The sequence below is a fragment of the Lactuca virosa genome, chromosome 9, assembly GCF_052849685.1.
Source record: "Lactuca virosa cultivar CGN04683 chromosome 9, Lactuca_virosa_CGN04683_v6, whole genome shotgun sequence".
NCBI lineage: Eukaryota > Viridiplantae > Streptophyta > Magnoliopsida > Asterales > Asteraceae > Lactuca > Lactuca virosa.
In genome coordinates, this window is record NC_136434.1 from 97,985,893 (window position 1) to 98,010,258 (window position 24,366).

The window sequence follows — 24,366 nt, forward strand, 5'->3', positions numbered from 1 at the left end:
GCATGATAGCCTAGGATTCTTCTGTATATGAAATTTGTTGGATTAGGTGTCTAAGCCCATAACTATAATTGGTATGTACTTCAATTGATAGCAGCACAGTCCTTTTGGGTTGCCCTCAACCTAGCAACTGGACAAGGAAATTATGAAAGGAGAGATATTAATTTATAAGATTAATAAATTAATATAAATGATTTATTAATATGTTAAAAGATTAATATATTAATTAGAAATCATTATGTTTAATTAATAGTTAGCCAGAAATTAATCAGAATTAATTTTGGGGTTAATAGTATTAATTATAAAGTGCAAGGACTAGTTTGCAATTATCAGATAGTTGAGTGGAAGACTCTAGAACCTCCTTGGAAGGAGGTGGACGAAATCCATAGGGAAAACCCTAGAGATTTCGTCCAAGGGGTTCCAGATAAGGCCCTTGGGTTTTGCTTAGGCCCTAAGCAAAGGATAATTAGGGTTTTCCCAAAACCCTAGTTCCTTCAGCTATATAAGGAGCCTCCTGACTCATATTTTGGACCACTCTATTCTTTGGAAGATACCTAGGCCGAAATTGCATACTCTCTCCATCCTCTCTCCTTCTAGTTTCTTTCTTGCTAGTTCTTGGGTGTGATTCCATTAGAGGCATTACATTTGTGGTGCTAAGCTTCCAAGAAGATCAAGATCAAGGTCAAGAGGATTATCAATTGTTTACTATAACAATTGAAAGGTATGTAACTCCTAAACCCTAGTTTGTTAATTTCGAAATTAGCCTCTCTTCTCTAGGGTTCTTGTTTTGCAATTCAAAGTTATATGTTCAATAGTTAAAACATAGATCCAAAGTAGGTTGCATGTGAACTTAGGAATTGTTTTTCTAGTTTATTTGTTTTACCTAAAACCCATCAGTGGTATCAGAGCCATTGTTTTGTTTTAAATTGAATTGCTATAATTGTTGAATTGCAAATTAGGGTTTATAGCTATTAAACCCTAAAGGCCAAATTTTCGTTTTAGGGTTTTGGATCAAAGGGTTTTTGAAAACCCTAGCCTCCAAAGAACCCTAATCGAAATTAGGGTTAGGGTTTTGAAAACCCTAGCCTCCTCCCTTGTAAATTTCGAAATATGCTAGAAGTTTTAGGGTTTCTTGTTTTGGATAATTGTTACTTGATTAGATTAATTGGATAATTATCCTTACCCTAATTTTCGAAATTTAGAGGGATAAGGATTAGGATTAAATTAATTGATTAATTTGATTAGATAATCCTTACAAGATTTAATAAATTGATTAAAAGTTAATCAGTAGATAAAATATTAAATCTAGTTAATTGGTTTATTTAAATTTAAATTTAATAGTTTGAATTTCGAAATTTATATAAACCTCAAAGTTTTAAAAAGTTTTAAACACACCTTATATATGTATTATAATTAAAAGTTTAATATTATATATGTATAAGAATATGGTCAGTCAAATCGCTAGTATGCCTCATTCACGAAGCTAGTCTATAAGGGGGGTATAAGGAAACTGCCTATAAAATGGTAGTTGAATGGGTGTCCACTCTCACCCACCGCTCCCTTGATTAGTGGAGGGTCGTTAGCAGAACGGATTTGATAGGACAACTACTTCTCATTAAAAGTATAATGCTATTAAAGAAAGTACTAGAACATTATTTTCAAAATCCCAACTCTAGTTACTTTAGGAAAAATGTGAAAAGTATGCTAATCCATGAAATTGCACATTATGCTTTATTGGTTGTTAGTGGAGCGTGTGTGGTTAACCAGCACACTAAAAGGCACTAATAAAGAGTAGTAATGGGTATCTCATAATTATCATTTTGATGGAGCGTGTGTGGTTTACCAGCACATCAATAGTTAATGATAAAGACAATGAGGTTACCAAGCACATTTGCATGGTTATTCACATCTTGTTTGTGATCCTCGGCATCCCAGTCACAAATAGAAGAGCATAATCTGAGATTAAAACATGTCATTGAATAGTTTCAATGTATCTCAAAAGAATTAGGAATTTCACTTCGTTTGTTTCGTCTAACCTTGATTATCTGCTCCATTTCCAACACATTTTGGGTATAAAGTTCTAACCTTGCTTAATATTTTCTTAGATCTCTTCTTTGGTTCAATTGCATGCTTTTATCCATGGGTGGGTGATTGTTGGGGAAGTAGAAGTCCCAAGTGTTTATTCTTTCAGATCTATGATCTTCATGAGTTCTTTTGGCATAAAGGTGCCAACTTTATGGTCTTAAGGGCCTCATGCATCTATTAAGCTCTTATTTTTGTCTCTTATGAGCTTTTGAGCCTCCCCTAGCCATGCATGAGTGTAAAGTTGGAAGCTTTATGTGACCATGCAACCTTAAAGGACCACATCTGTATTTTGGTGCCTTGTCTTGGTGATTAAGTGATTATTGATTAAGCCTTTAACACTTCAAGCCTAACGTTTGGGTTTTGAGCCCACTTGGATGGTCCCTAGGGGTAAAGCTGGAAACTTTACCCTTCTAGACGTTATTTCAGTTAAGATCTGAGTGGGGAAGCCGTTAGTTTCGATTATGTCGGCTTAATGGATTACGATGTTTGGTTCCTAATGAACTCGGCAAGTTTTAGGGTTAACTCGGCGAGTTGGATCGGTTCTTCTTGATTTTGCAGTCTGATAAAGGAAACTCGGTGAGTTTGGTCAGCTTGGGCCGTTGACTTTGACTTTTGACTTATGTCTTTGACCAAGTTTGTCCCAAGGGGTGTTTGTGGTATCCTGATTTGTATTTAAGGAAAATATGAGCTTAGGATAAGACCCATATGGGATTGGGCCCAATTCAGAAAATTGGGCCATTAGTGGGCCTTTGTGGATCTTTTGGTTTTGGGCCTTAGTTTTGGTTCATGTTAGGTCAGGGGTAAAATGGTCATTTTACCCCAAGTAAGGATTATGGATTATAGCATGGAACCCAATTGCTAATTGGGTGTGTTGTTGGTATTGATAGCTCGGGAAGCCGGTAGGGCGGCGGCCAGGGATTTTCCTTCGGGGAGCTTCTACATTCGAGGTGAGTTTTCCTCACTGTATTTGCGGGTCGAAGGCACCAATGCCGACCCTTTTTTATTGTTATCCTGGTTTATCGTATGTTTGTATGTTGTAGTGAACTGTTAGGTCGGTATCCTGGTAGATAGGATGATGTTATGCCTAGTGATCTGTTAGATCTTCCTGTTATCCGTTCTGGCTATATGTTTACTGGTCGCGTGTGCATGAGTAGTGTGGTTGGGTTGAGACTGTACTGCTTTGTGCTGCCAGTCAACAAACCCTGTAATATTTATATCAGTATGTTATATGCTTGCTTATCTTTTATGTGTATGATGACATGGTTGTGTGTGTGTGTGGTTGGGTTGAGGCGGACCTGCTTAGTACTAAAGGCCAAGAGACCCAGGGCCTCCCGTATAGACTGAAGGCCATTAGGTCATACCAGTCAGGTTGAAGGCCCGGAGAACGGTCCAGACAGGCTGAAGGCCCGGTGAGGCGGTCCAGATATGCTGAAGGTTCTGTGAGCGGTCCAGACATGCTGAAGCTCTGTATGTACGCTGTTTGCTGTTATGTTTATGACTATGTGTTGTGGCAGTCTTTTGGGGGAACTCACTAAGCTTCGTGCTTACAGTTTTGGTTTATGGTTTTAGGTACTTCAACGGATCTGGTCAGGGCGAAGGTGTGACCGTACACATCCTCGCGTTTTGGACTTATAATTTATGGGAAAACTCTGATAATGTGAATGTTTTGAAAACTATGTGGAAAACGATTCGGACTTTTAAATAATGTCTTGGAAACAATGCTTTTGTAAACACTTCTTTTGTTAAAGGGTTGATTTGAAAAGTTTAAATTTTATTGAAGTTTTTGGGATGTTTCATTTTGTGAGGATGGTGTTTGTGTGGTTGTCGTTGGGGGTAGCCGAGATATTCGTTCAGATAAATTATGGTATTCTAAAAATGTTTCTTGTCTATGGTTGACAAGAAGGAACTTTGTTTGCATCAATTTCTTCATCTTAGCCCATGTCTCTATATTGGATTTCCCGTCTTTCACATGTTGCTTCTTTGTATGGTCCCACCAAAGTGAAGTAGATTTGCGGAGTTTAAGGGCAGCAAGTTTCACCTTCAAGTGCTCTGGAATATCCCACTGATCAAAAAAATTTCTATTGTGCTCAACCAATCGATAAAATCATCCGGATGGGCCTTTCCCACAAGCTCAGGAATCTTTATTTTCATCCTAAAATTGCATAAAGGGTCATCACGGTGTACCTCCCGAACGTTTTGGCGATGAACGCCAAAAGGATTCTCCTCCTCGTCATATCCTCCGTCCCAGACGCTAGGGTTCAACTCAATTTCCTCGTTTTGAACCTCGTGTTGGAGTTCGAGGTCTCTGATTCTCTGTTGAAGGCGTTCGATCTGAACATCGCGCGGGTCTCTTTATTCGACATCGTGGCCTCTGTCGGTGGTATTGTTAGCGACATTACGAGTAGGTCTCCCACATCCGACCATTTGTATACCATTGGTGCTCTGATACCAAATGATGCGAGTAGATAATCAAATGGCCAAAATGATCACAAGAACTCAAGAACGCCAAAAAAAGATAATCGCATATAGGTTTAGAATCAAAATAATATTCAAGATTATCCCCACAAAAGAAAATACCCAACACTTATAGGTAACAAAGAAAACCAAAGTAACTCTTACTTCCTAGGAACGAGGTTTTGGATAGGAATATAATTTCCTAAACAACCTTTATTATTAAACACAAATAAAAGGAAATAGATAAACTTATTATTAGCCAATATTTGATGCTCCTGCATCACCATCCTTTTCATCATCCCTCCACTAACCTCCTGAGGACCGGTCTATTGGTTTTCGATGTACACTACAAAATAATAAAATATGCCCTTTAGTTGTACCAAAGAATAAAACCAAACACATATAATTTTAGGACATCCTCCACTTAACATTAAAAATTATGGATTTGCCCTTATCTTATTCATCTTTTATCACATTCCTCCTTATGTTTAAAAATGACCCTTAGAATTAAACATATAACCAATCAAACCCCAAGTTAAATTTAAAATAATCCAAATTAAAATCGATCAAATGAATACATCACTACAACCATCAACCTTATTCGTTCTAAGAATCCTGATCCGCCTCCCCATTCCGGGTGAACCATCAAGTGCACCATTTTTTTTGAAGAAAACATTCAAAAATTGGCACCATTTTCATTTAATTAAAACTAGTGTTGTAAAAATCCCGACCAGGTCCCGATTAATCTCCGATTATTCCGTAGGCGCTACCCGGCCGATTAGAAGACGCCTAACGATTAATCACTTCCTATAAAATGAGTGAATCAGTAGCAAACATGAAATTTTAACACTTTAAAGTTCTATCTCAATAGAAACTATTTGATGATTGATTAGTGTTGTATTAATCATATTAGCCCATTTTATTATGATATTAATGATATTTACGAACTTTGTTATAATATTAGTCATATTTAATTTTTTAAAACTCTAAGAATTAGCCATTTATGGTCTCCGTTTAATCCCCTGATTAATCTCCGCCAACCGATTAATCTTTTAACCTCAGTCCACCGACTAACTAACGTCGAACGTTTTTTACCAACTATGGCTCCACAACTTCCACCAAATATACTGTGTTAGAAATGGGAGTTGCTACAAGTTCTTTTTCTCATTTCAAATTAAAATGTTCAAATTCCTAATCAATGCAATTTTGTTTGACTTTTTTAAAAGAAATATATTGCCTTTTAGGCACTAGAAAAAACATAATTAAAAAATGTTTTAATAAACAAATGTGTAAGCTTCTAAAAAAATCGTTTTATATCTTAATGATCGCTGGCAAATATGTAAATTTATTAGAAGAAAACATTCTTAAAACTGGAAATAAAACTATTGCATATTCAGAAAGAAAGAAACTATGTATCAACCAAATTGTTCACGTGTCACATTGGTTATGTAACGATACCTTTTAATATATTTTCATAATCTATTTTTATATTGCAATAAAAGGTCCAAATCTTGTCATGGGTTGGGCGATGTATTTTAGGGTTTTATTTTAATTTTCTCTTATTTATGTAATGGTCCTTGAAATTTCCTAAATAATTGACAAACGAAATAGATAAGGGTATATAGGTCATTTCATAAGTATTTTACCTATATTTTGAACAGAATTAGCCCAAAACGACTAACCACATTTGATTTTGGAACCAAAAGAACCACTAGTGTAATATTTTCTAAAATTATCCAAAAACTGCAACTTTTCGAAAACGATACGAAGCAATAATGAAATTTTGTCATCTATGTATATAATGTAAATTAGGACATAGCATGATGCATGCCGGCTCTTTGTTTTATGCAACATTCATGCCGGTGATTTTTCCAATATCAATCCATCTTGATCTTATCTCCTCTCCATATAAAAACTACATACCCATAAAGCAACATACGCAATTACCATCAAAGGAAAAGGTCTGTCCCACTTCTCCACTTGAACAAAATGTCTCATGACATGGACATGCCCATGCCGATGCCCATGGCCACGATGCACATGACCTTCTTCTGGGGCAAAGATGTAGAAATGTTGTTCAACGACTGGCCTAATGGCAAGTTAGGCATGTATATTTTGGCTTTAGCTTTTCTGTTCGTTCTTGCTGTTGCAATTGAGTTCTTTTCCGTGTTCACAACCATCAACTCAAGAGCATATACAATTGTCGGTGGTCTGACTCAGGCTTTTGTTTATGGACTCCGTATGGCTCTTGCATACCTTGTAATGTTGTCTGTGATGTCATACAATCTTGGTGTTTTTATTGTTGTGGTAGTGGGACATACCACCGGGTTTTTTCTCATGAAGTATCGGTTGTATTTGAAAGCCAAGGATGATCCCATATGACACTTTACCATTGATTCAGCTCTGATGAGTGTAAAAAGAAATTTAATATTGAATGATTACTCATTCGACCATGATAATAACAAAGAGATTTAAGATTTTGGAAGCTTGCAAAAGTTGTGTAGGTGAAGAAACTGTGATCAAATAAATGCTTGGCCTCGAGTATGTGTAATATATACCACATCTTTTCTCCTATGATTTATTATGCAAGCTTTTGTTAACATACTAAAAAACATGTTAGTACGATATCTGAACTGAATATAAGACCATCTGACCATGACTTATTTTGGCAAGTTATAACAATCTGAATTCAAGTAATAGTAATGTCATTTGGTGGGAGACTTACCCTAATCAAAGTCGTTCTTAGTAGTTTACCTACATACTATTTCTCCTAATTCAAAGCACCTACCTGCGTCATTGAAAACCTTGAAAAAATTAAAAGATTCCTTTGGGGTGACTCGGAAAACGTCTCCAAGATCCATTGGATTTCTTGGGATAAAGTGTTGGCCTCTAAACAACTGGGAGGACTTGCTGTGGGCTCGTTAAAAGCCCAAAATGATGCACTGCTTCTCAAATGGTGGTGGGGTCTTAAAAATGAAGATCAAGTCAATTCACAACCTTCACAACAAACCCGTCACCCAAATTGCAAAAAAATATCTCAATGGTATTTGGTGTAACATTGCTAAGGTTTCCAGAGACCTTAATGCTTGGAATATTAACTTCTCTTATGTATTCTCTCATGTAATTGGGAATGGGACTAACACTCTCTTTTGGAAAGATATCTGGGCAGGCACCTCCAATCTTCAAGACTGCTTTCCCAACTTATACGCCTTGGAGTCTATCAAACTTTGTAAGGTTGCTGATCGGTTCTCCGTCTCTAAAGGTACCTGGTGTTGGCAATGGAAAAAACAACCCACTGATCCGATCGCTGCTACTGAATTCACTAACCTAATGCTGCTCATCGGACCCCGTTCTATGAATACATCCAATGATCAGTTGAGGTTCAAATTAGCGCATGATGGGTTGTTCTATGTTGATATCATCAGACGAAAATTTGATGAGGTGATCACCACACCAAGTCGATGTTCCATGATTTGGCTGCCCATTGTTCCATTTAAGGTTTTATGTTTTATTTGGAAGACAGGTAAAACCAGATTACCTGTCAGCATGGCATTAAAAGAAAGAGGCATTAACATCACATCAACAACTTGCAGTTTATGTGAAATGGACGACGAAACGGTTGATCATATTATGATAAACTGTGAATTGGCTAGGAAAACCAGTGAATGGATGTTCCACTGGTGGAATATCACACCTGTTCCCATAACAAATGTGGCAGATTTTTTGGATTATGCAGCGACATGGGGGAATTGTCCTAGAAAAACAAAAATATTCATCACTATAGCTTACTGTTTACTATGATGCTTGTGGAAGGCGAGAAATGATAAGGTGTTCAACAAGATTCAACCTACTCACATGAAGGTAGCAGATTTCGTAATGACAGTCTCTTTTACATGGTTTAAACATAGGGGTAAATCGGGAATTTGTAATTGGGCGGATTGGAGTTGTTCCCCCCTTTCCTTTTGATTTCTCTATTTTTTGTTTTCTTGTACCTTGTTGGCTCATGCTTAGTACCTTGCTAAGTATGTTGCTATTCTAATATATATTTCTATTCGCCGTTTCAAAAAAAAAAAATAGTATTTATGATATTTGCTCAATAGAAAAAAAATACTTGCTAATTAAACAATTAATGTTTAATTTTGAATTCGAGAAAGCATGGGAACAAATAACGAAATCGTCGACCATTTTAGACATACCCATGACTTGGCTCCATTTGTCAATAGAAGAGACAATTACAGATTTACAAAATGTATACATAGTTGAACAAAATTAATTTCAGGGCGGCTTTGTTTTACATAATGTCTATAAACGAATCTTTTAGAGAAATTGAAAATATAATTAAAAATTTAAATCAAGGAGAAATTCAAATTGTCATGGTTTAGTTGACATGGAATTAATGAAATGAAAATATTTGTTGGTTCATGTTTAGTTTGCAAATTTATCACAAGAATTAGATATGGTGCGTGACTTGGAGACTAACAATGTTGCTGCAGTTGAACAAGTCATTGGTGTCTCGCACAGAAGCGGCAATTCAACTCATCGTTACAACACTTTGGTTCATTTGGCGTGCGAGAACCGATAAAGGGAGGGTCAGCCGTAAGATTTTGAAGACCATGTACAATTTAATAAATATTATGTCATAAAACTTGAAAGATCTACAAATTTAAACAAAACAATTATAATTTTAATTTCTATTGGAAAATATAAATTAAGACTTCATTGATAAAGTAATACACACAAAAAAAATATCGTTGTTAAACAAGTTAACTTTTGTTTTAAGTATTAATATTGTGTTTTTCATTTATTATTTTAATTGTCTTTTCACTATTTTATAATCCAACCAAAAAAAATTCTATCTAATTTCTAAAAATGGATTTTGTTGTGGTAAAACAAATATGCTACTGATATCAAGAAAATTGTTTTTTTTAGCAGTGGCATAAAATAGTGTCAATAAAACCTAAAAGAGTAGTAGTGGCATAACAAAAAAAATACCAATAAAACCCAAAACGTCTGCAGCGACACAATAAAAAAAGTGATACTAAAGTGTTTTAGTGGGAGCGTTTTTTATGACACTTATCGAAAAGCTTTTAGTGGCATTTTTGTAGTTTTTCTAGCACTTTTTGTATGCTACTAAAGTCTAAATGACATATTTTTTGTATGGACAACCATAATATTACAAACTATTGTGTTTACAAAAGATTTACTATGCATGTTGGCCTACAACCACAATCATAAAGGGAATATGACCTAAAAGGGTAATATAGTTCTCATCGTGTATGCATTTAGTCTTTTTTTTGTAAAATAAGTCTTTTAACTTGTTTTGTACACATTCAGTCCTAAAAGGGTAATATGACCGGCAAATCTCGGTTAAGTTCTTATTTTGTAAACATTTAGTACTTAATGTTTTATTGTTGCAAAATAAGTCATTATTGTTTTTGTATACATTCAGTAGCCCAATGGTCTGTCCATTACTTATATCATTAATTTAATTCACAAATCGGTCAAATAATGTTGGTGCCCTAGTTTTCTCCAAGAAGAAGATGTATTTGGCTTCAATTTCATCTATCTCCATAGAAGACAATGAGATTCTTTGTGATTGTTTTCTTCCAACTCGAATTTGCATTCCAAGACAAAATTACACACTGGAAAAAAGCTTAGAGTCTTTCCTAATTCTTTGGTATGTCGATTTTGACAAATCTTCAGCAAATGGGTTTTTTTCTTTTCGTATTGACCTTCTTTCTTACATGCTTAAATTTTGTTTTTTGTTACTAAAAAAACTAGGTAAAAAGTGTAAAATTTGACAATAGGTTGATGAAGAACATGTTAAATTGACCCCAAAATTTGAATATGAGCTTGCAACTATTGAAGAGGAGGTTTCATATCTCAACCACCATGAATTATAAACCCTAGAATAATTACGATTATGCCTCAATGACTAAAGAGACGCGTCGCGAACTTCTATTAATTTTTAAATCACTAATAAATTAACAAAATGGATCCCCACTAAACAATCATGTCAATAATTGTGATATCCCCATTTTTACGGTCATTTTAAAACTTTTTGTTTATACTTATTTAAAACATTTGTTATTGCGGAATTGGTCCCAAAATATCATTGACATGATATAATATCAAAATCAAGGCATTTCAAAAGATTTCATATATTAAAAGCATGTGATGTCATAACTGATACAAGAAGCATAAGCATAACCGAAGACTTAAAACATCTCAATATACTAATGGTTTACATCTCCTTGAATATCTAAGTGGATACATACGAGCTCCATTTTCGATGGGTTTTATATCCACATGTAGCTATCGACGAGATTTACAACTTTCATTTAAACTCTGTCAGTTAATTTTGATTTTATTTTTAAATTTATATTTTTAACAGGCTTAGACTGTTAAAGTCCGTTAAAAATTCATAACTTTTTCATATGATATATGTTCTCGACTGTTTTCATCTCGACATATAGTGTAATATCCAAAACTTTGAGATAAAATTTTCATCTTAAATTCATTCCAAACATACGATAATCATATCAAAATAGTCAAGAGTATATCATAGTAAAATGTTATCAGAGTACAAAATCCCAAAATCACGTGATGCGGAAAAACATAGGTGGATGCAGTGCGATCAGGCCGGACCCTTCCCTTTCGAGCTGGAAGTACCTAAAACATAAATTGAAAACCGTAAGCACAAAGCCTAGTGAGGTCCCCCAAAATACATCATACCATACATATATAACAGTCGAAAACATACTGGGTCTATTTCACCCCCTTTGGTATCTTCCAACCAGTACTGGATCTATTTCACCCCCTTCGGTATCTTTCAACCGGTATTGGGTCTATTTCACCCCCCTTCGGTATCTTTCAATCGGTACCGGGTATATTTCACCCCCTTCAGTATCTTTTAACCGGTATCGGGTCTATTTCACCCCTACTACTAACACATATAATCATAACAATAAGAGTCACAGAGACATCAAGCAGGCACAAACATAACAGGTAATTGTCACAAAGACAATCATCATACTACAAACACAATCTAGTGGGCCAGCATTGGTGCCTTCGACTCACGGATACAGTGAAGGAAACTCGCCTCAGACTGAAGATATCAAATCACACTCGGGCTGCTGACTCGTGAAATCCTCTCACTAAATCACAAGTAAAGAAACCCTAATTAGAGATTAGGTCAATAATCCAACCCATGAGCCCGAACCCTAAATATTGACTTTAAGGGCACAAAGGCAACTTAATCCTTGCCTTATTAGGCCTACCCCACCAAGGCCCAAGTCCAAACTAGCCCAAAAGGCATTCTAAGTCCAAATAAAAAGGACCCTAAGGCCCAACATGGGCCCAAGAGCTCCATGATGGCCTAAAGCCCAATAATGACCTGATACCACAATTAAACCTAAGGCCCTAACTCAAACAAGGCAAAAAGCCCATCTAATTTTGAGCCCAAAACTCCCAAGGCTCACAGACGGACGTATGCGCGGTGTACCCGGCTCGTACGCTCGGCGTACATCGCTATCGCTGATCCAGAATCGGGGTGTTGGCCCAGTACGCACAGCGTACTCATGAGTACGCCCGACGCACTGGTCGAACAGCCAACCTTCTCGAATTGTCTTAACCCATTAAGCTTTTGACGTCTAAATTCAGATCCAAGGTCATTAAAGTGTATTAAGTTATAAAGTTGCAAAATTTATGCTTTTGCATGACTTAATGGGACTCAAACCATGAATTAAGCCTTCTATATCCCTTAAGTGGTCACCAACTCATGCATGGTTGAGTTCTAACCTCCAAGATTCAATTTTTTATGACTTCATGCACCGCTAAGATCCCAAAAGGACAGCTCAAACGGTATGGAGTAGTTTATACTCCATGAGACCAAGTTATGGGACCAAAAGATGCTAAGTTTTTCCTCAAACCTAGATTTAGACGTAGAATGACCAAGTTTCAGACTTTATTCCTCCAATGAGCTACAAATGATGAACAGCCTCTGGATCTACAAGCTCCTTCTTGTCCAGTGCTTCTCCTCAAGCCTCCTTCTTCTTCAAGATCACAAAAGAACACCCAAAAACTCTTTGTAAGCTCAAGAATGCTCTCAATATGGATAGGGTTTCGAGATTAGCTCAAAAAGGCAATGGGGGCTAATAAGGTGAAGGGCTTGAGGGACTTAATGAGCTTAAATAGGGTGCAAACCCTAAAATTTAGGGTTTGCCCATGGCTTGCGTACATCCCGCGTACGCATGGGTACACCCAGCGTACGCAGGGGACACCCCCGCTTTGCGCATGCATGAGAGTACGTCGTGCGTACCTTGTATACGCCCAACGTACTCCGGGCTAGTCCATGAATAATAAAAATAATTGCAAAAGTTTTTACCTGGCGATTCGGGCGTTACATATAGGTATTGACGAGATCTTTAACTCTCGTTGAGATTTTTTTTCTAACAATCGACCGATTTCAATTTCGGTTTCTAAGTCGTATACTGCTACGCTGAAATATTAGAAAAGTCATAACTTTCTCTCACGAAGTCAGATTTTGGCATTCTTTATATGCATGGAATCCTTGTCACATATACTATAACTTTGGTTAAGATTATTTATCCTAAATAATCTTCTATCAAAAATTTGTTTTATCGTTTATTATATTTTAATCGACTAGCCCGAAGTTGCGGACTTTACAATAATTATCTAAAGTTTTTCTTACATTTAACCCAAAATGATCTGCTATTAATAACAATATTACCAATTATTGTGAATATGGACACCATTTCCAACAATTGAAATTATTACGGCTAATGTATTTTCTTCACCTGAAGTAATGTAGTTGGTATTGTTATTGAAATGAAGTTTGTATTGGTATTAAACATAGTTGGGATTGTATTATAATAGTTACTAATATCAAGAGTATAATGATATTACTAAAACCAAGACAAGTAATAGATGATTCCACTACCCAAACGAGCCACGTATGATAACACATCATTAGTGATTGTCCCACGTAGGATGTCACATGAGAAAAACCTGGAAAAACTCATCATAGGGACAGAATGCATACAAAAACAACAATGACTTATTTTTCAAAAACAAACATTAAGGACTAAATGTGTACAAACTGAGAACTTATCCTGGAGTAGTCGGTCATAAGGACTAAATGTGTACAAAAACAATAATTTCAAGAACTTATTTTACATAAAGAAAAACAATGAGACTAAACATGTATAAAATGCAACATATATTACCCTTTCAGGTTGTTTTCATCAATCATAAATAGACACAATTTTATGTTAACTATGAATTTTCATATGATATAAATTACCTCATTTTAATATATCAATAAGTGTACAAAAATTCATGGCAAAATAGACTATGATTTTATTTACAGATTTGATGGCTATATATATATATATATATATATATATATATATATATATATATATATATATATATATATGGTAATGAACTATCAAGTATGTACATATTTAATCATTTTTATATATGATTTACAATTAAACTCAGCGGAAGACGCATGATTTCACAGTAGGGGTGTCACGGGAAAGTCAGAGGTTGCACGATAGTAGAAAAAATAAATTTTTTGAAAAATTTTCCACTGCGTCCGGAAAAGTCAAGGGTTGTCGGTGTCACCATGGACCCACCCTAGAACCGCCCCTGATTAAACTTACATTTGTTTTTTAGGAAATACAATTTTCACCGTCTATTATAGGTCTAACCAGTTTATCGGTTCATAAAACAACATTAAACTCCTCACGAAATATCATTAAACTTAAATTTGTGAACACGATTTACCATTATAATAAGTTTTGTACATATTTAGTCACTTTCATCTTTTTCGGTCATCATCAATTTTCCTGTCATTTTCTCCGGCCAACACAATTCCAAAGAAGAGAGAAAACACCATTTTACATGTTTATTTTTTAATAAAAATTGCAAAGCGCATTATCTCCTACTCCTTACAGATGAAAATGCTTATACACTCGTTACTACCATCGACATCTCTCCTGTCTCAACTCATAGATTTCCCCTTATCCTCTCCCTCTCCTACTATTTTGTGAAAATTGCTCTACCACCACATCCATCTTTTGCTCATTCTTGTATCGTACACCATCAATTAATTCATCCGTTCAAGGATACAATTTTTGTTGTTGGAATTTGAGTTTGAATTGATTGGAGGTTTGAATCGATTATAGAATGTCAGTTAAAAATGATCATAGATTGATTCAATTTTGCTGCAGCCTGAAACTGATTTTGAATTAGTTACTTAGTGGTGGTGGTAGTGGTGGTGAATGGTAGAGATGGGTGGTTGTGGTAGTAGACGGTGATGAAGGAAAGTGGCGCTTGTTGGTAGATGTGGATGAGGGTGGTGAGAGGTGGAAGGTGGTGGTGGGGGGAGTGGACGGTGTTAGCCGGAGAAGATGATCGAAACATAGTTTAATGGTAAGTCATATAAAAAAAGTTTAATTAAATCGGTGTATAAAAACATTTATCTGAAATAGCTTGTCAAAATTATATTTTTGATCAATCAATGTAAATCTAATGCTAAATGATGTAAAATTAAATAAATATATACAAAAAATAATAGTTAACCAGTTCTATTCGGTTGCGGATTACTTCATTATGAATCCGATTCTTCTTACATTTGGCTACTCCAAAATTGGCTCCATGCAATGTCAGAAAACCACCCTGACTCCATCACAACCGAACCCAATCATCACATTCAGATGGCTGTTTCACAGGTTTTGCCCCAAACCCATCATCGATTCTGTAAATGGAGCATATTTAGAGAAACCCAACAGAAACTCTCTCATATTTATCAAACACGACCTTCATTCGATAAAGATTTTATGAATTGCATTCATGACCAGTGTCACAGTGAATCACCACTAGCGCCCTACAATTAGCAAGCAAAAATTCAGTAAGCCCTAATTAAAAGTCGAAATAGAATGAAACTAAAACAAAGTGAAATACAGAGAAGGAGCAGTAGACGTCAACCTCGTCAGTCGATTGTATGCTCGATAACGGAAAATCTTTTCAAAAATAAAACTGATCATCGCCTCAATATGGGTAAGGAGCCATCAAAATCGGAACCCATCAAAGGAAGAAAATGGTGGGTTAAAGAGAAAACGATGAATAGCAGAAGCAGTGAAAAAATTAAGGAGCGTCTGGTGGTGCTTCATAAAGACGGTGGTGATGGCGGTGTCGAAGAATTGCTTAACTTCATCAACGACCGTTAGGAAGAAGGTGGAGCAGCGACGTCAAGGCCACGATTGGGGTATAAAGAACATTACAACAAATAACCCTGACTCCAACCATCATAAAAACAAAACCCAACTTCTGAACCCCTAAATCAAAAACACGACCTTGAATTTCAACCGGAGGAGGCTCCGGAAAAAAGGGTGAAACACCGGGATGGCTGCAAACACCAGTTGCAATATCCGACTGGAATGCCTTCCGAGTTGCCCTGCCAAAATATGACCCTCAATTTCACCCGATGCTCGATAACGTAAAATCTTTTCAAAAATAAAACTCATCATCGCCTCAATATCAGTAAGGAACCATCAAAATCGGAACCCATCAGGAAGAAAATGGTGGGTTAAAGAGAAAACGATGAATAGCAGAAGTAGTGAAAAAATTAAGGAGCGCCTAATGGTGCTTCATAAAGACGTTGGAGATGGCGGCGTTGAATCGCGTCTACAGAGAAACACTCACACACAGAGGGTTGAAGAAGGATCGAGATGAAGGCGGTAGGTTTATGGTACTGTATGGTAACAAAAACGGTGAAGAAGAACACTAATCCGAATGTGATTGGGCAACAAAATGGTGAAGCAAAGTAAAACAACACGTGGCCATTAAAATATAGATATTGACAGAAAAGAACCACAAACCAGAAGAAAAAGAAAAAAAAAAGTGAACATATTGAGAGGACCACTTTTGCCAAAAGCTTAGGAACTTCACTGTTACTAAGCATTGGTCATTTATAATATATATATATATATATATATATATATATATATATATATATATAATATTTTTTATATTAACTGCACGGTGTTGGGCTATTGGCACACAATCTTACTCATTCACAAGCTTAATTTATTAAGCAATTTCTGAAACAACAAATTTTATTTATCTTTATAAAAACATGTAAGTTACACAAGTTATATATTTGTCAGATATTTCATTATATTGTTGGTCATCATACTTAAAATAAATATTGTAAATATAAAAATATAATTATTAACAAGCATATATCTCAACTCTCAATATCAAAGTCATAAAACTTCTTCCCATTCTTGCAAAATATGTTTTATGTTGACTTGGGCTTATAATTTAGAAGTGTATATTAAATGTCATATTCATGGTCATTTCAAAGCGTATCTAATTTTATATTTCGATAATTTCGGAATATATACACACACCACCTTGATCGTTGGTGAAGTGCATGTATATATAATATATACAAGATTAAACTCTACTACATTTACTCTCAAATCTAAACTCCAACCACTTAGCCCCAAAGCAACCAAAATTGCCTTCTTCAACAATGGCGCTTCAATCGACGATTCCGATAGTTGGTTATTGGCGTCCGCCTATGTCCGGTTGGCTCAAACTCAATACAGATGGGAGTTCGCTAGGAAATCATGGACCATCAAGTTACGGAGGGCTTATCAGGGATGATTGTGGTGCTTGGGTATGTGGTTATGTGGGAAATATTGGATGGGATACAATTCTTGCTGCAGAAATATGGGGAATATCAATGGGCTTACGTCTCATTAGAGCCATGAAATTAAAGAAGGTTGTAATAGAGACAGATTGTCAAGCGGCCCTCTTACTTATCACTGTCGATAGTGTCGATGAATCTCATCCACAAAGCTTGCTGATCAACGATTGTAGGCGGGATCTTCAAGAATTAGGGTGCTATATGGTGAATGTGAAGAGAGATGGAAATCGTTGTGCGGATCAAATGGCAAAGATCGGGGGAAGACAAGATCGAGAGTTTGTTGTCATCGATCATCCGCCCCCGATGCTGATTCAATTTCTAGAAGCGGATGTAACGAGGGCCTGATTTGATCCGAATAGGTACCAAAAGAAATGGTTAATTAAATTTTACAAACTCTATTATCAATTGATTGGTAAACATGTGCCTTTTGTTGTGTGCTAGATTACTGTAATCAATTACATGTAATGGACCGATACACTTAGATTTTTGTTACATGTTTATTGCCTTTCAAAGCACATAAATTGCATTTGGATTTTGTGTTATGCTTATTATGTAAATCTTATCAATATAGGTACTTACAATATTTAAGGAAGATAGTTCTTCAACTAATAAATCGAACTAAAATATTACCCGGGTTAGATTTTCAATCACCAATAACCACAAGAAAAGGGTTTATTCCTGTAAGTCATACATTGGATCTTGTGGATTATTATAATCTTCTGACTTCGAAAGCAAGCATTCCGGAGGCTAACCAATTAGGTAACTGTAAATACTTAGGTGCTTAATGTAAAATTATGGACCCAATTCTTCACACTTCCATCAAAAAATTTATCATTGTTAAATTTCATAATGTAGTCAATATGATTAGATTTGTTAAATTGTGGAATCAAATACATTTTGACATTATTTTCTACCGAAACATAGTTTTTCTAGTAGTCTAGAAAAATTAGGGGGGTTTAATATACCCCTCTATAGGTTTAATATATGATTAGGGTAATCTTTATAAATAAATAAATAACTCTCCGCTTATTGGAGTACTTAGGACCTTAACTCAAACCCTTTCTCATTATTGACCATTTAAAAAAAATTATTAACCAATATATCTCATATATGCAATTAATTATAAAATTTTCTCATCTAAGTTTTTTTATTTTTTAAACAAACATGAATTTTTTAAAATGAAATATTATGACAAAAACATTTAATAAAAATAATTTATTACAATATAAAATTTTCAAAAACTAAATGAAACTTTTTTGGTGTTAATTTTCCCAAAAGCATGAAAGATGTAATTTTTGCATGTATAGTTATAAAAAAAATACCAAAAATACTATATCATAATTAAGAATTTAATATTTAATATCAAATATTAAAACAAAATATTATTTAATATTTATTAAAAAATTAGTTAATAGATAACAAAAAATTTTAAATTTTAACTATAATTAAGAAGTAAAACTATAATATCATTCATTTAAAAGTTGGTTGGTGATATTAAAGACAAACTAAAAAGAACATTTATTTCATATTGAGTTATTGAATTTTTCGACCAAAAAAGACATTGTCTTGAATAGTAACTAATTTTAAAATTGATTATAAATATTCAACCTCTCGCTTGATTTGTTTATCGAAAAACGGATGTTGTAAATTTAGAAAATTAGATTATTTACCATTCTAAACATGTGTAATCTCATGAACACCACCGATATATGTATTTTTCTTGATCTTTACAATAATTTTTAACTGATTTGATCATGCATTGCCATCAAAGAAATCCGATTAAAACTGATAAAATCTAGGGTTTAAAATTTACCCTCAATACCCACCTAATCAATGAAGGTGGGGAGTTTGGTCATGTTAATCTTCTATGTCACCTTTAGGAGTCGAGGATTCAAGTTCCGTCGGGGACGTATATGGAATTAGATGTAGTTTATGAGTAAATTAAATTTGTTATTTAAAAAAAAAATTAGGGAGTTCGGGTTGAGCACCATCATCTTTGGTCCTCCACCTTCCCTATGTCATCTCACCTCAACCCTCAACAATACTGATTCATGTTGGTTCTTTATCTTTCACGTATCCATGTCCATACCCAGTTTAGGGCAGGTGTCATATGGGCAATGGAACAAGGCCCAAATAAAAAAAAAAAATATAGTATATCCGTCACTTCGTCAGGCCAAAGCAATCCAACACCATCGGAATTTCAGAATCGGAAATCAGCGTGAAACTTAAAGCGAATTAGGCAATTAGCGAAGACAGCAGCGAGCGATCGATCATTGTTCAATACATCATCGATCATTGCAGCGACCGTGGAATCAGGGCGGGGAAACAAAAGGGGCAGTGCATCAGCCATCGCCCATCAGGTCACGACATCGACACAGGCACGCAACAATCAACAATTATCATTCATCGAATCATCGTCCATCCTCCATTGAATATCGATACAGCAGTTTCTAGGTGAGGGTCAATCACGATTAGAGTGTTAGACAATTAGAGTATTAGACAATTATCCATTCATGATTTATCCGGTATTCCTATTCCTGTTATCAATTTATCATGACAATGATTCTTTATTCCTGATTCTTGGTTCTGCTAATGTAATAGATTATGAGAAATTAAGGAATGAGGAATAAGGAATTAAGGATTATGAGTTTGTAAATTATAATTTTCAATTCAATTGCATACTTGAATCAGTTAAATACTTGAATGTATTATCAATTTTTCAGATTCTTGTGTAATTGTTTAGATAAACTGTTTAATTTTCAGATTCTTGAATGTGATTAATGAATTTTTAATTGTTTATCACTTTGACGTATTGACTATGAAGAGTTGATCAACCAATTTGCAATCAAGAATGCTATGAGAGTTTCACGGATCGTCGGTTAGCTGTTAGGATATGTAATTACTCATTAAAATACTATGATTTTGCTTTGTTTATTGTTATAAAGTTTATCATCATTTTAATAAAAATATTAGTTTATGTAAGTTAATTTGTTACACGATAAGGCCTAAGGGCCTTTTTTATCCATCTCGTCTTGGGCATTTAAATCCTCAGAACCGGTTCTGTCCATGTCCTATGTGTGTCGGCTTAATTGTTTTCTCTATTTCACTTCATCTCTATTGGCCCTCTCAATATGGGTCTCTCTGTTGTATTTTGAGTTTCATGATCACACATAATTGAAGGTGTGTGTTCTTCCTTCCGTCAACCATAAACACTACACCTTTTTTTTTTAAGTACTTGATAGTCAAAAACTAAAATGGATAGATCGTTCTCCCTTTCATTTTCCTTTTAATTAGACACTTTACTAAAATAAGGAATATCACAATTTAAATTGCTTTTTCTTATTATTTCTTTTTTAAATTCGAAATTTCCAATAATATCACGAAAATTGTATTATTTCCTTTTATTATTAAATCCTTAAAAAATCAACTACTTTTACATAAATAACCAATAACCTAAATAACTATCTTTTGTAAAACAAAAACAAGCTAATAAATAAAAAAAGAAAATTAATTTATTATTTATTATTTATTATATATCCAATAAATAATTAGAAATTAATTATTTTAATTTATTATTTAATAATTTAAAAAATAATTTGTAGGAATTAATTAATTATGCCTAAAAATTATATTGATTATTTGAAATAACTAATAGATAATTTTAAAAAGGATAACTACTAAAGATTAAAATAATATTACCATGTGTTTTATACATTGAAATGATATAGTTCCCACTAGCATTAAGAAATCAACACTAGCATTAAGAAATCAACACTCCTTGAAACTCTAAAATTGGCCACCCTTAGATCAAAATCTCTCTTCACCTCCTATTCGGCGATCTCATGCAGCCCACATGGTTCTTTTGATCGAAAACATCCTTGCAACGACTGTTCCATGTAAGAGTCAATTTTTAAATATTAACTTTTATTTTTGGATGGTCGCGGCGTGGAGGAGTTTTGCCACGGTGTGGCAGTATTGTTTTGGATTGTGGGTTTAAATAACCCGCCACGGCGTGGCCATAAGCGCCACGGCATGGCTGGTGTTTTTAGAGAAAAACCCTAATCTTTGGGCTTTGTGCCCTATTTAAAGAACATTAAGGTTAGGGTTTCGTGATCATTCAGCCTCCATCACCCTCTCAAGCTTAGAAACCCTAAAATTAGCCTCCATTATAAGTGTGAACTCATTCTTGCTGTTTTTAGTGATCTTTGAAGGAGAAGGAATCCATTGGTGTGGTAGTTACCTTGCAATGTCACACCCCCGGCCTGGCGGCGGAAACGTCGGCCGACGTGTCGTTAGGATGTTGGCTCATAGATAAGGATTTCACTTGTCATTCATGTCATAAATATCACTTTCATTCTACGATTAATAACTTACAAGAAAACTTTAGTATTATTACGTTAAATTTTTTCTTGGAAATCCTACACTTCGGTAGACTGAAATTCATTCATAACCTTTTGTTGAATGGTCTTCTATCTCCATTGATGACCTAGGAATACATATGAGTTTTGAAAAGGGTCAACATAATGTTGGTGAGTCCATAAGTTTTGAATACTTGAAAATACTTTGTTGAGTTCTGTTGTTGTATTCTTATGTTGCGTATTAACTGTTCCTTTAATGTTTTTTGGTAGTGGGTTCAGATAGTTTAGTGACTAAATATGAACCTTTATGGTAGATGGGGGTATTGTCTTACTTTTGTTGATTTTGAAACTCATTGTTGGTACCAAGGTAATATTCCCCTAATATTATTTTATCGTGTGGTATGTATTGCTTTCTTATTCAAGGCGTTTTAAGTTTGATAAGGGTAGTCTGAACTCGTTTCCTCGAGTTCGAGTGTATTATCACTGCTTATTTAGTTAGTAGTATTTGATAGCTAGTTTTAGTTTAACAAAGTTACGATGAGTTCCTATAATAGAGCTATGACCGTTGATACCGAAAAACCACGACGCTTCAGCGAACGTCGTAAGTGTGTTTAGAAGGTTATGTCTACTTCGACTTTCCATCAGGTTGTAGCTAGCAACCACATGTGGGAATGTCAATCTCATATAGATCTATACATATTGTAACGCCCGCGTTTCTTGGCTAGGCATTAATATTGATGTAATAGTCTAGGTTAACCTTTGTAACTCATTTTGAAATAATAAGAATGTATTATTTGAGTATTATGTGTTTTATGCTTAATTGTGTGGCTTAATTGAATTAAGGATAAAAATAAGCGTCAAAATGAAATGTTATATAAACCCGATATCTATGAAGGATGTGGTAGTGGTCGTGACGAGGTTTCCGAATATATAAAGAATACTGAAATCCGAGTTATAACGAAGAACTTATGACCTGTCGAAGTTTCGCGACAGAACCGGCACGACGCTGAATGACGTAAAATATGAATTTACGATAGAGCGATATCTAGCCTTAGTGATATAAACGAAAGTCGTAGAATACATTAAACCGAGAGCATGCATAAAAAGAACGTCTAAATCTGACTTCGTATGAGGAAGTTATGATTTTTCGAAGTTTCAGCTTAGCAGTATGCAGCCCGAAGTTCGATTTTGAGATCGAGTGATTTCTAGCCGAAACAATCTAAACGAGAATCGAAGATCTCGTCGATAGTAGTCCAACGGTAAAAAGACAGACGAAAACGGACTTCAGATGAAGGATTTATGAATTTATAACAGAGTTTTCCTGTCCCGGCCTACTAAAAATTATATAATAATAATATAATAAAAATAAAGTCAAAATTAGCCGACGAATTCTAAACGAGAGTTGTAGAGCATAATCTCACCTACGCGTGCATATAAGGAACGTCGAAAACGGAGCTCGTATGCGAAAGATATGAATTTCTGAAGTTCGGGGCACGAAATCTGATCCTGTGTCAGAACTCACGACGTGAACACTGTGTTCACGACGTGAACTCAGAAAAACGTCACCTGGACTCTGTCAGACCCCACTTGTGACGACGCGTGCAGTGACGATCAAGCCCCACGACGTGAGCACTTGAAACTCACGACGTGAACCCAGAAAATTCACTCTATAAATAGAAATCAAGGGTCAGCCGATTTTGGTTGCTCCTCCCTTACTCTCTCACTCCCGATACCCTCTCTAAGCCCTATTTTAACCCCCCGAAGCCCCGGTATCATCCCGAGACCCGAAGCAAGTCCCGAAGCTCCGAAGATCCCGAGAAGAAAAGAGTTTCCGAGCCGAAGCTCTGCCCGCGAGAAGCCCGGTGTGTGAAGATCTTCCGGTTTCACCGAAGAATACTACTTTTAGAGCCGTAGTGATGTCTGATCATCTTCTGATCAAGTGAGTGCATAGTCTCTTTCATAAACACGATTTAATACAAGTATTGTTGAATGTATTAAGTATACGTTCTATGTAAGTGTATATTCCCTTTCTTCTAACACATAGATATGAAGTATCTACTTTAGAATACGTGTTACGTGTGTATAAATATATGTGTATATATATGTTATCTGTTTATTTGGGATGAGTATTGAATTAGTATCTTATCAGTTTTTAAGTTGCATATGAATGCATATGTATGTTGTTATCTACAAAAATGTTGGGTAGAACTTGGGTAGATAGTTGATGTGTGATAAACTGATGAGAGGCCTCGATGTGATTGTGATCTAGTCATTCAGCAGAATATGGATGACAACCACGGACTCTTTCTAGACTGTCCTGTGGAACGCTGGCAGGCTCATAACCTGTAGGTGTTAGTGAACTTGGGTGTTCATTTGCTGTATTATATCCCCCTCATGGTTGCCTTAGGACATTCATTGCTGAGAAAACCCCTTTGCAGTATTGTCTGTCCCGATGAAAATCCTAGATTAGGTCCCTTGTAATAGTTGTTGTTTTAGGGACGTAAAGTGAGGATAACGGGAATGGGTAATCGGGTTATTGTTGGTTGGTGAAATTAAATATAATTATTTATTGTGGGTTGAAAACTCTATATGCTCACCAGGCTCCCAAGCCTGACCCACTCAGTTTCTTTGTATTACAGGTAGTGGCGCAAGAGCATAAGTTGGAGAACTTGTGAAGATGTTTTTGTTTATAGACCAGTAGTTATATATAACTGTGTAAGGTCTATG

At 35.3% G+C, this 24,366-nt stretch overlaps 1 protein-coding gene and 1 pseudogene across 1 annotated transcript; both read left to right on the plus strand.

The window, feature by feature from the left end:
* Positions 1-6,525: 6,525 nt before the first annotated feature.
* On the plus strand, positions 6,526-6,918 carry LOC145139588 (copper transporter 6 pseudogene; annotated as a pseudogene).
* Positions 6,919-7,509: 591 nt separating this feature from the next.
* On the plus strand, positions 7,510-8,337 carry LOC145139590 (uncharacterized). The gene has a single exon (XM_079073361.1). It carries the CDS (start codon positions 7,510-7,512, stop codon positions 8,335-8,337), a length of 828 nt encoding a protein of 275 aa, XP_078929487.1.
* The last annotated feature ends 16,029 nt before the right edge of the window (positions 8,338-24,366 follow it).

Coding starts and splice junctions, on each gene's coding strand:
- LOC145139590 (XM_079073361.1), top strand. CDS start 7,510: ATGAAGATCAAGTCAATTCACAACCTTCACAACAAACCCGTCACCCAA.